Below are 12612 nucleotides of genomic sequence, written 5' to 3'. Positions count from 1 at the left end.
GTGCTGGGCTTGGGGGCTCACTTTTAAACAAATAAAACCTGATAGCTTTACGGTGTCTAAACTTGAAATGTCAAAGTTGTGGGCTGGGATGGTGCCACCTTCTTTTCTCTGAACCCACTCCCTTTGGGCGGGCACGGCTGGGCCTGCAGGAGAAGGAAGGTTGGAGGGTCTGGGCAACTGCATCATTCCTAAAATGTTAGCGGCAAGGGGCTGTTCTGCTTGTCCCGGTGGGGATAAAACACGAAATGGAGCAAAGGAAGGCCTGCGGGTGGAACAGTAAGCAAGGTCTGCAAGGTAGCAGCAGCTGTTCCACAGCTTGGCTGGTGCAGTTATTTGAGATGGGGTTTCAGGACAGGACTGAGCGTGGACTAGCGACGAGTTCATCCCAAACTACTCAGCCTTTTCTTTCTCGGATTGCTGTTGCTTTTGGGGCAGCTGAGGTTGTGCATTAATCTTCCTGCTGCTGCTCTATCTAAATCAGCCCTGTGGGCCATCCGTGTCCACCTCCTGCTCTCTCTGTCTCCCTCAAGCCTGTGGTGTCCCGACAGCTTGCAGAGCTGTTGCCTTCTGATGCCCCAGCTCCCCACTGGCCTTCAGGGAAGCCAGCTGCTCCCCACAGCCTCTCCTTGCTCTACAGGCAGGAACTCAACTTTTTTCCTTCTCCTTCAGCATAATGCCCTTCTGTAAGAGAAGGTTGAGAAGGTTTAGAAGGGGGATGGTGGTTTGAGAAGAAGATGTGTCAGTCTCGTGATTTGAGGTCTTGGCTACAATCTCAATGACACCTGCTTGCAGCTCCGTGATGTGGCACCACGCTGTGTGCGGGGCTTCGGGAACACTGCCCTGCAACCAGCTGGATTGCGAAGCCAGCATCTCTGGTTATTTGGTGGTGCTGCTGTCCTTCTCCTTTGCTTCCCCAAGAGGAACATCAGTGCAGCAGGCAAATCATCCTTGGAAGGACATTCAGCAGTAGGAAATAGCTTTATGGAGGCCGTAAGCCAAAAGTTGTTGGCTGTTCTGTACTGAACACAGAGATGGCTCCAGAAACTGCTAATTAGATGCAGAGAAAATTGGTACGGGGGCCTCCCCAAGCTGCTCCTCCGTCCTTCTCCACCACCGCCCAAATTTCCACTACCACTGCTGCAAGTCTCCAGCACAGTCAGGTATCTTCCTACCCCACTTCTGGAAGGGCCAAGTCCTGTTTGCAGCAGCAGGCTGCAGCCCTTGTGGCTTGTCAGCCCTTTCTGCCGTGGACAGATTTGAATCCTCTTTGTTCTACAGGCGTGCTGCAGTTATATTGTAAAGCGGGGGTGAAACCTTGCTCTTTCCCCCGTGATGGAGTGGTCTCTGGCCAAGCCCACCTCCTGTTGCACCGAGGCAGCCTGGTGCCTCTGGGCACTCATCCTGCTCGCTTCTCAGCCTGTGCAGATGCGGCTGCCAGAGCGTACACTCAAATCCTGCTTCCAGCTCCTTCCTCTGGCTTCTTCTAGGCTGTCGTGCCTTTGCACAAGGAACAGTCTTTCGTTCCTTGAAGTATGGTTTAGCTTAGCCTTCCACTTTCTCCCCACTTGGTGCGTGTGGCACCGGTGCCACAGAGCACCCCGAGCTCCTTGAGCACAGCCTTTTTGCTACACCTCCTGTCTATATATCTTACCACTGCAGGAAAATAATTTCTGAGTGCTGAAATATCACCGAAATAACTTCAGATCTGCAGGTGGAGGCACCATTTTCTTTCATTTTTCCCTTTTATGCATTTTGGCCTCATCACCCAACGTATGGATCCTGGCAGATGTAATCCTGGCACCTTTAACGAGGGTGTCTAGCTGCTGCCAGGGCAGGGCTGCCAGGCCCCTGGATGAGTCAGAAAGCTTTCATCTGTGCTCGAGCCTCAGCTCAGCGGTGAAGGAGGTGAAGGAGGAAAATGAGCCTTGTCGTGTCACTGGCTTCGGCTGGCGGAGCGTTGCTGGGGAGAGGCTCGGATGATGAGCTCCTGTCCCCACTCCTGCTCCTCCCTCTCCTTCAGCCTCTGTCATTCTGTGCCTCTATGAATATCTATTTAAATAACAAAAAGACATTATATTATGTGCCTCTTCAGGAACAGGCTGGAGTGGCTGCAGGAGCAGGGACCTCATGCCCGTGAGGCTGCTGACTGCAGCTTTCGGAGGCAGAGAGTGATGGTCTTCGGTGTGATGCTATGGCATCCCTTACCCATTCTGCCATAGAGAGCCTTTTGCTAGAGCCATCAGGAGGAGGGGGAGAGGGTAAAGGAAAGAGGAATCCAACTCAGAGGATTTGTATTAAAACCTTTCTCACTTTTGCCCCTGGAAAATGTTGTATTATGTTTCCTAAATCTTAATAAAAGACAATCCTCTTATTCATTAGGTCCCTTCCTCTCTCAGATCTTCCTAGAGATGCAAAGTCCCTGTTCGCTCTGGGTCAGCTGGCATTGCAGTCTTCCTCGCACTGAAAAAACCCCTATTCATGTTCTTGAGGATTTATTGGCATATAAGGTCAAGACTCTTCTAGGTGGGAAAGAGAACAGCCCAATTTTGTCCAGCACCAGCTCTGTCTCTGCAAATTCACAATTGCAAGGCCAGTTTGCATGTTAACTCCTCACCTCCTTGGCGGGTTTCTCTTCTGGGCCCCTGGTTGTCCTTGAAGAAGACCTGCCCTGGCCGGCATTTGCCTGCAGCACCAGCACCAGCTCTCTGTGACATTGCCTGGTCCGGCTTCCAGTTCTACCCAGTGTCCTTTGACTTTGCTTCTGGTTTCTTATTTTCTCTTTAGTCTGTTTTTGCCCAGTCTGTGGCTGTTCCTAAGTGACTTGTGAATAATCTGGCCGCCTTCGCTCTGCGGAGAGCCCTGGTCCCTTCTCAGGCTCTGCTCCACTGCCATTGCTCCTGGTTTTACGCCAGAGGCTTCACAGTATGTACTGTTCTCCAGCCCCCTTTTGTCTTTGCCCTCCAGCATCACCATGTGGTGGTGTCCCAGCTGCTCCGGGAGGCCGTGCATCTTTTTTCATCAGGGTACCACAAATTCAAGGAACAGGGTTGTCTTTGGCACATCGGAGGAACTGTAGAGAAGCCCCGTTTTATTTGGGTGAAATGGCTTTCTTGGGAAGCTCACCCAGCAGCTGGGGGGTTTCTGTCCTGAGGTTTCCCTCTGGTGCTGGTGACAGTTCACACAAAAAGGGGCTTTAAAAGATCTTTGTCATACTTGGTTTTTCCAAACTGGTATAAAAATATATAAATGAAAAAAAGCCCAAACTGGAACAAAAGCTGGGGCATGTTCTTCCTGTTGGAGCAGGATGCTCTGCTTTTTACTTGAACAGTGTATGCAGTACCTGGTGTGGGTTTTATTAGCCAGGGTACTTAAGAAGGCCTCTCGAAGGCTAGGAAAGTTTTGTCTTTGAAGAATTCACAAGATAAATAAGCGAATCTTTAAATCAGCCAACCTTTCATCTGTTTGGCAGCGCCTGTGGGGGTCAGGAGCCCGAGCACGGCAGTGGTGTCCTGAGCCCGCAGGCGGGGGGCAGCAGCCCTCCCTCTGGGGGCCCGGGAGGCCCCTTCTGCCCCGCAGCAGGAGCACCTCCGACCTGGGGCGTTCGGTATTAGCAGCTTCAGCCAATTTCTTTTCAACCAGTTCAACTGGCTGAAAAATACACCATCGAGAGACGAGTAGAGTGGTTTGTGCTTCGGCTGACCTTTGTGGCCCCATGGAAACATCTTGCACCTCTTTTGAATTGTTTTTCTGTCAGAGATAGTTACACCTAGGAGAGTAAGCCAACTGGGGAGAGGGCATTTTTGTCCACAATCCTCGTGTTCGGTTTTCCCTCTCATCCCAAAAGGTGTAGTGATTTTCAGCCGTATACCAGAATTTTCTGTATTTCTGATTTAGTCCCGCTCTGCAATATTGCGTAGTCTAGTCTCCAGTTCCAACCAATGACCTCAGATATTGCTGCTGGTTTCTTGTTTTCTCTTCAGTCTAGCAGTGTTTTTTACCAGACTATAGGTGGTCTTCCACTTCTTCTACTCTAAACTTGTCCTAAGAAAATCAGAAGCAGTTTCAAGATCAATTGGGTACTTGGAGAAGCTGGCCAAGGCACTGTTTAGAGATACATAAAATTGGGCAGGATGCCAAGCCTGTGAGGTGTCCACCAAAGACCCCTCTTCTCCCTGGAGAAGCCAGTGAGCTGTGGAGCCATTTCTTGTTCAGAGCACAGTGCCTCTTCCACATCGTTTTGCCTTGTAGTCAGTGCTTACTGTCTCAACCGTAGCTTTAAAACAGATGTTCACGTCTTTGGCTTTCACAGGTTTTATCTGATGCCAGCCTCACAGCTGAAATAGGTTGCTAAGTATCAGATATCCCTGAGAGCAGAAATTTAACATTTATTTATACCTCCATAATCTCTCCATCCTTACCTGGATGCCTGATAGCCCATAAAAGCCCACCAAAATGACACATTAGTGTATTAAGCTCAGTCAAGGGGCAAATTTCTCGGTCCTGATTTCCCGTATGACTTCTGAAGAGAAGTCTTGGGGCTTTTTGCAGGCTGCCTTTATCGCAAATCATCATTTCCCTTTTTCACACAATTAGGTACCCTCTCCCAAGTTGACTCCGTATGGTTTATTGAGCAGAATTTTCTGTTTCACTCATCCGTTTGGGTAGCTGGCTGAGAGCTGGGGAAGCCAGCGCTCCAAGCCCTGCTGGGACTGCACTGGGAGAGGAGTGAATGGGTCCGGGCTAAAAGGAAATCGTGAGAGAGCGCAAGAACCTTAGCGGGGGGTGGGAAGCTAGTTGGGATCAGTGGAAGACCTGACCTACTTCTGTCAGCAGCAAATGTGCTTCGGATGGATAGGTAAATACTCTCGTCCGCAGCAGCGAGTGGGCAAACCCCCTTTTTCCTGCTGGTTTGGTGTCCTCGGTCCCTCCATCCCCAGGGAGCACCAGCCCTCCGGTGACACCGCCAAGCGCTGCCGTGCTGTGCTTTCTGCTGAGGACGCGTGTGAGCCCTGTGTGCAGGACAGCACTGTGTTCTCTTTCAACTCACGGAGTTGGTTTTCAGTTTGGTGTTTATAGCTTTGTTTTTTCTTTTCTTTCCTTTCCTTTTCTTTTTTTTAACTGCTCGCTACCCACTGCACCTGAATCTTTTTGTGTGTGTATTAGGGCTGGGTGATGTCTCCTCTGTTTTGGGTCTGGTTTCTGGGATCTGTCTGGTTTTAGGTTTGAGAGTGGTCCAATCCACAGCACAGTTTATCTTTTTGCTGTTGATGCTGCCCAGGGCATAGCTTTCAGAGCTCTTGTTCCTGATATCAGAAAGCTTTGTCCTAACCTGGGTTTGTATTAAAAGGGTGGGAGGATTTTCTCCTGGAGGATTTGATGCATTTTAAGTTTGAGGCCAACAAGGAACCATTAAAAATGAGATTTTCCATAAGCCTCTACTACAAAACCCACTCTTTCCTTACCTGACTTCTTGGGCCATTTCAGCAACCACCTGCAGTAGAGTGAGCAGGCTGAGAGATGTAAGTCCTGAAGCTAAGTCAGACCTGTCCATCCCTGTCTTAAATGGTGTCCTCAGGCTGTTGCCTCACCTTGTGTCTTCCTTCCCTGCCATCTCCCGTGTTCTTGGGGGAGTCTGTCTGTGGGAGCTGCTGCAGTGTCTTGCGCTCGGCCTTGGAGTTAGGTAGCAGGTCGTCATTACGGCTCCTGTGCTCTTTGGGTAGTGGCTGCTGTTGACTTCAGTCTCCTTTTGCTGTTTCTTCCTTGTTTCGCTGGTGAACGCTCGTTCCTTAGCTGGTGAATTGGGACCGCTGGCATGCAGCAGGCTCCCTGGTGTGCTCCAGCTAAACAAAGCCATCTTTGCCAGCCAGGGCTGACCCCAGCTCAGCGCTGTGCTGCATGCTGCCCCTGGCAGCTTTCCCCTCCTCTTGAATTTGGCAGTCTCCAGTCTCCAGAGCTCTTGTATGAGACCTCCCAGTCTTGCATTGTGTCCTTACCATCACTCCCTGAAGCAGTGGTTGTTGGGGAGTCAGTCCGTGCTGGCTTCTCAAGGTGTCCTTTGGCTCTTGTGTCTGCCTGGATGCTCTGCATCATAGCTGACCCACTGTCCCTCCTCTGGGTCCTCTGCCTGGCCTTTCTCCCTAGGGAGACTGTGCTTGGGAAAAGGAGGAATCTTTGGGTTCAGTGTTGTTCTGAGATGCTGTTAAAATCGCCTCCTCCATACAACATGTTTCACATGCTTTCCAGAATTGGAGAAGTAACAACAGAGAAGGAAATGTCAGAGGTGGGAGGGGATGCTTTCAGGGGAAGTGGCGGAGCTTGAGGAGCACGCTGCGGGAATGGCTGTGACAGTATCGTGCAGATGCAAGGCGAATGCGGAGGGGGGCTGGGGAGGCTCCCGGAGGACCAGGACAGAGGCTTTTTGGAGACAGAAGGAGATGGAGTTGGCACAGAAGGGGGATGTGAGTTACAGCATGGAGAAAAGCTCCTTTTGATATTGCTCCTCACCGCAGAGGTGCACTCTTTAGAGGAGTAGGTAGCGTCTCAGTGAGAGACTGAACTGTTCCTCATAGGCTCCTCATTGGTCCCACTATGGTGGCTTTGGCATCCATTGTCTTCTACCGAGGTCAAAGCAATGGCATTATCATTATTTTGCATGGTGCTGATCGTGTGCCACCTAGAAAGAGGCATTCAATCTGCTCAGCCTTTGATATCTCAGCAGGGGCTTGTAGAGCTTTCTATGGTATAGACATAAGACAAAGAAATAATAAAACTTGTCAGGCTTTCTTCAGTGATGTGACTGAACTTCTGTGGAACAGACTTGAACCAGTGACCTAGAGGTGAAGATTTTTAGTTCCATTACTAGTCCGTTGAGCCTTCTTATTGCTCTGTTTGCGACTACAAAATCCCACCCGCTCAGTGGCATCGCAGGGTGTGGATGTTACAGATTATGGGTGTGCTGGGCAAGTCTCTTGCCAGTTTTCCCAAGTACTCTAGAATTCACTGGGAGGGAAGAGGGCAATATGAACATGACAATTACTGGTCTAGGCCAAACTAGAGCTACTAGAACGTTAAGAACGAGTGGTGAAATACCAAAATATCAGGATACACCAAAGGTAAGGAAAATTATAGTGTCGATGCTGTCCTCATTTTGTGTGGGTCATCACAAAATAGTCTTAAGGTACATAATCATGCCCTGTTTCTCAAATGGTGCAATATGAACGGCCAACCTTGAAAGTACCTTCATATACTTAGTCTTGTGCTTGCTGATGCCTGTGGTCTTGATGCCACCAGAAGTTGCTCACAGGGCAGTAGTGTCGGTGGGAGTGGGTGCTGGTATCTTGCAGATTTTTCCCACAATCTTAAATTAATTTTTCTTTCTTGGGTAACCAAGTAGTTTTTCTCCTCAAGGAGGGTCCAGGCTACCTCTGTTGCTTTGGACTTCTTGCCAAACGTGTTTTTTCTTGTTTTTTTTTTTTTAAAGGATTTTTCAACATGAGTCACACCTTCAGGATCACAATTTTCCTCACCTGTGATTCAGGAAATGCATTAATCAATGCAAGATGTTAAATATGTCTGTAAAATCACATGAAAAACTGTGGATGGTCTTCTCCACCCGTTGTTTAACAAGCTTCATGTTCAAACATGCACAGTTTTCTATTTTCAAACTTGTGTTGTTCTTTCAAGCCCGGATCAGACTTTTCTTTATATATAGTGTATATATAAAATATAGTGTGTGTATACATATATATCTTTATATACACATAGTATATATACATTTATATATATATGTGTGTGTATATATATATAAAAATATCTTTTATATAGTGTTAATGTTCTCTAGGCCAGTACTAGGTAAAGAATTGTTAGTTTTATGAGAAGAGCTCATGGGACTGCTGCCCACCATTAGCCTTACCAGAGCAATGTGTTCCCTCGGTTATGTGATGGTCCCTTTTCACCGTGCCCGCCATGGTGGAGGCATGGTGGAAGGAGCCTTTTTGTCTTCTGTGCTTGTCGTAGAAATTTTAAACATAATGTTCCTTGGTTAAATTTCAAAACAGCCTTGGAGCCCCATCCAACATGGCTAAGAACTGTGTGGGAATTTGTTTTGAAATGAAAGCCTGAATATGTTGTTTTGCTGTAGTTTTCAATGAAATCTCTGCTCTTTAATTTCATTCTGACATTCATCTGAAAATGTTGATGCTCATGAGAGGACTGGGGATTTTATAGTCTGAATTAAATGGCTTTAGGGGTTTTGAGTTGTATTTCTTATTTGAGAGCACAGCTTAATTCTCTAGAGTGTGTTTGAGCATGCCTTGGGGATTGCCTGCTCCACCTTGGGTTTGGGGTCCCTGGCATGTTCCTCCAGAAGCGAGTCTGAGGATACAGTAATGGCATGTAAGTGATAAAGTCTCTGCCACTCTTCCTCTTTCAGAGAATTCGGTCGACAGTGGATGAAAAAGAACAGAAGCAGCTTCTGATGGACCTTGATGTAGTAATGCGAAGCAGTGACTGCCCGTATATTGTTCAGTTTTATGGCGCGCTCTTCAGAGAGGTGGGCACTCCAAACTTGCTTCATTCAGAGCAGAGTTTGGTTTTTACCTTTTTTTTTTTTCTTTGCAGTTTCCAACTTGCAATAAGGAAGAGAAAATTAATTTATGTTAGGTTTCTTAGCTCTTCACTTTTAATCAAGGGTATTTAACCAGGAGACCCAGACGTCTGTGTGCTGCTGAGCGCGACCATGCTGTTCCCATTCGTTGTTACGTCTCCCTGCGTGTTTCAGTCTGTCCTTCTTTCCTGCTTTTCTTCCCTCTTGATGAGCTCCAGGTCTGTGGCTCCCCCGCACAGAGCGTATGCTGCTGGGCTGGGCGCAGCTCTGCGGCACAGCGCCTGGACGCAAATGTGGTTTATGTCAGTGGTTGTGAGATGCGACCATGTGGAGGACCTGTATCCCTGACATGAAGGTGGCTGCTGTGATAGCAGTCACAGCTCACCATAAGGCTATCTGATGTCTGTGTGTCTGTATGTACGTATCCAGGCTGTGTCGGAGCCCAGATTGACATGCGTCTGCCTTGAAGCGGTTTGTACCTGCAGGAACCCAAGGGCAACCATGCTGGGTCAGACCAAAACTCCTGGTGGGGTGTTCTGTGTCTGGCAGTGGCCCACGGGATCTGCCTGCAGACGCGTGTGTGATACTTCACCATAGCCTTCAGTCATACGCAGCCAAGTGTCTTCTGAGCTAGATGTGCTGTCTTTGTGCTGAGTGATTCTTACTGGATTTCTTTTCCATGAAAGTGTTCACTTTCCCTTTGAATACGTTTTTTGCATCCATGGTGCTTCCTGAGAGGCACTTCCCTCGGTTGTCTATCCCTCATTTGAAGGCCCATCACCTTGATTAATTTTGAATTTTCATCCTGCTGTTTTGAGTGATGCCCCTAGTGCTTCCCCTAGTTTTTGTATTTGAAGAGGCAGTAAACAGTTGATCTTCACCCATCCTCTCCAGGCCGCTGAGGATTTTATGGACAGTTGCATATTCCCCCTCTGTCATGGCTTACCAAGCCTGATAAGGGCCAGCTTGTGTCATACATGGAACCCCTTCCAGACCTTTGATCATCTTTCTTGCTGTTCATTGCATCTTTTCCAGTTCTACTCTGTCCTTTTGGGACAGAGACCAAAATTGCATGACTGTTCTTGAAAGGAACAATATCTGCAATAGCTAGCCTAGGGGCTGTAATTTGGCTTGGCCCTTTTATGTGCATAGATAGTGTGTGCTGTGGAGTGAGTTATTCAATGTGATGCTTCCATGAGTGCTTCCAAGTGAAGAACAGAATTAGAGCATTGAAGCTATATCAGCTGACCACGGTTAATCCCGACATACTTCAGCTGTTCATGGCCAGGAACATGATGTTAATCATTGCACATTTGTGACTGGTTTAGCATCTACTTATTGTAATTTAAGGTAGATGATAGTATGCTGCAGGGCCACAGAAGGTATCCTTCTATCTCCTTGTACTTTGCCCAGGCACTCCCGTTGCTGTCTAGCTTCGAATGACCAGTAAAAACAGTTGGGAAGCTGGCCTTCTCCAGGCAGCCCAGACAGTCTTGTGTCATGGTCGGAGGCCAGTTGTCAGTCTGAGCTGAGTCTGTTCAGTACAGGCACAAGAAGAGGAATATAGCACTGGTGAGCAGCACGGGATTGCAAGCGTTTGGTCCATTTGCAAGAACAAGAGTTTTGGAGAAGATGAACGTCAGAACTTGACTACTGCATCCCCTTCCTCCGGAGAGCAGCAGCTTCTGCAGCTCTCCTGCAGGTGTGGATTATTCCCCCTCCTGTAGTTGCTCTGGCATTGAAGCTGGCACGACGTTGGGGGATAGACTTGTAGCCTTGCCTGTTTTCCACTAATTCAGCACAAATCCAGTACACCTACTCGAGGGAAGAAGGAAAATAAGAGACCTACTGGCCACTAGTCATCTTTGCGTATTATGAGGCGTAGCAGCCTGCGCAGAGTCTTTTGGGGCTTTACTGGGAAACAGAGAAAGAAGGTCAATGTCGTAGTTAAAGCCCAAAACTGGGACTGAATATTCAATTCCTGCTTCTGGAGAATCTGCCTCTAATTTTGCCAGGTCACTTCTCTGGCTTTAAATCTCAGTCTCTAAAATAAGGATAATAATCCCTCCTTTTCCCATGCTTTGCTTTTTATCTGTTTAAACACGAAGCCATTTTGGGCCAGGAGGCGTTGTCCATGTTCATGCAGTACAAGCTCCTACCCAGTGTGGAGCCTCAACCTTGGCTGAATATTTCCAGCTTTGCTGAAATACAAGTGATAAGGCTGTCAGCTGCTGTAAAGAAAAGTCTCTGGGTAAGACGGTATCTTGCCAGATGCTGATGAGCAACGTGTTGAGAGCTGTGCGAGCCTGTCACCTCTCTGTAGCTCTAGGCACATCCCAGGATGTGAGTGCAAATAAGTAAATAGTATAAAAACCTACCTTGATCAGCACCCAGATGTCAGCCTGGCTTCTGCTGCACCCTTTCTCTTGTCAAAATATCCCGTCCCTCTGCAGCTAAACAAGGCTCCTTGGGTGCTCCGTCTGGGACAGGTTTCAGTAAGGTCACTCTGGGTTATATCGTGTTGGTCCCTGGGGTCCCCTCTTCCCCACCCTCAGCATCAGTGGTACTTGCTTCTGAGATGAAAGCTGCCTTCTCCTCTCCTCGGTCCCTTACTGCCAAGGTGATGTTCCAAGTCACGTACCTCAAAGGTACACAGGGTGAGCTGGTATGCTTGGATAAGGTTTTCTGTCTTGTCATATTAATTACATGTTCTAGTATTAATTACATCTTCTAAAGCTAGGAAACTATGACAGCAGAGAAGCACAGAAAGAGAAAAAAAGAATTTCACCAGTATGTTTGAACCTGCCTCACCCCCCCACTCTGCTTAGCAGATCTGTTCCCAAATAACCGTGAACGATCCAGGTCACTGCTGCACCATCCCCTGGAGTGTAAGAGCACATAGGACATTACTAAAGACCAAACCTCTCTCAGGAAGTCCTACAGCAAAGCATTTATAAACAAAGCTCTTCGTTCCAGTGTTTCAAGGTGAAAAGTAAGAAATAAGTTCCAAAAGGCCTCCTGGGACCGCCTGCTCTGAGCCGGGATTCAGATCCTGCAGGGGTGGATGGAGCTACAGATGGGAAGTCTTCTGCCTGCTCCTAAAAGGTGAAAGACTTCAATTTGAGCCTCTTTGGAGGAGCTTAAACATTGAGTAGGCTGCTCTCACAATCAGATGACTGACAAGAAGATTATAGCAGCTTCAGGAACAGCAGCAGTGCAGCTGGGCTGTTTGGAAAGGCAGGTAGCCTTTCTGGAAGAGTGAGCTGTTGATATGGAGAACCAGGGCTAAGCTCTTGGGTCCTGACAGTTTGGGGAGCAGGAGTACTAAACCAAATTGGACAAAACTGTTCAAGGACTTACTTTGAAGACAGGGAAGTTACTGTGGCAGCCTCCACGAGTATGAAGAGTTTGATTTGGAAAGGCAAAAAACACTACACAAATACTTTCCCCTAGTTGTATTCTGTCTCACTTGTTCAGCAAGCATTTTCTGATAGCGAAAGTCTTCTCTGGGAGCTGGTCCCCCTTGTCCCTCAGCAGGCAGCATCTTAACATGTATTATTTGCTTCTTGTTCTTTAATCATATGGGACGTCCTTCTGTTATTATGTATGTCTGTGTATATCGTGTAATGTGTAACAATGCAAAAACTACAAATTGATTGCCAGGTACAGGAGTTTGAGTTTATCAGCACCCATTAGATGAGATTAAATGGCCTGTCGAATGAAACAGGAACAAAGCTGAAAAAGCAGAAGTCAGCATTTCAGCCTTTGTATGGAGTAAGGGGCTGCACTGCACTGACGCCAGGTAGTGCAAGTGCTGGAGTCAGCTCCTCCGTGGGACAGCGCTCTGCTCACTCCTGCCCTCGCTGATGAAGCTGTGACCTTCACGTCACTGTGTTGCACCTCCCCGTGATGTTGCAGCATCCTTCATTCTGCTAGTGCAGCGGTTGAGTGGACTGCTCTATTACTTGCTTCTGTAATGATCCTAGGTAGAAAAAATCAACCCTTTT

General features: G+C 47.8%; 1 protein-coding gene across 5 annotated transcripts in view; it reads left to right on the top strand.

Moving 5' to 3' along the window:
• MAP2K4 (mitogen-activated protein kinase kinase 4) overlaps positions 1–12612 on the top strand; it is a 104870-nt gene that overhangs the window by 58662 nt on the left and 33596 nt on the right. For all 5 annotated transcript variants that reach the window (XM_087751330.1, XM_087751331.1, XM_087751334.1 and 2 more), the window contains one exon: positions 8432–8551. In XM_087751330.1, coding sequence (XP_087607456.1) covers positions 8432–8551 — 120 coding nt within the window. The remainder of the gene's footprint in view (positions 1–8431; positions 8552–12612) is intronic.

The sequence above is a fragment of the Nipponia nippon genome, unplaced genomic scaffold (assembly GCF_047370975.1).
Source record: "Nipponia nippon isolate SJK-2023a ecotype South Korea unplaced genomic scaffold, ASM4737097v1 scaffold_14, whole genome shotgun sequence".
In the NCBI taxonomy this organism is placed as follows: domain Eukaryota; kingdom Metazoa; phylum Chordata; class Aves; order Pelecaniformes; family Threskiornithidae; genus Nipponia; species Nipponia nippon.
Note: the sequence above shows the minus strand (reverse complement) of the source record. Positions and strands in the feature narration are given on the sequence as shown.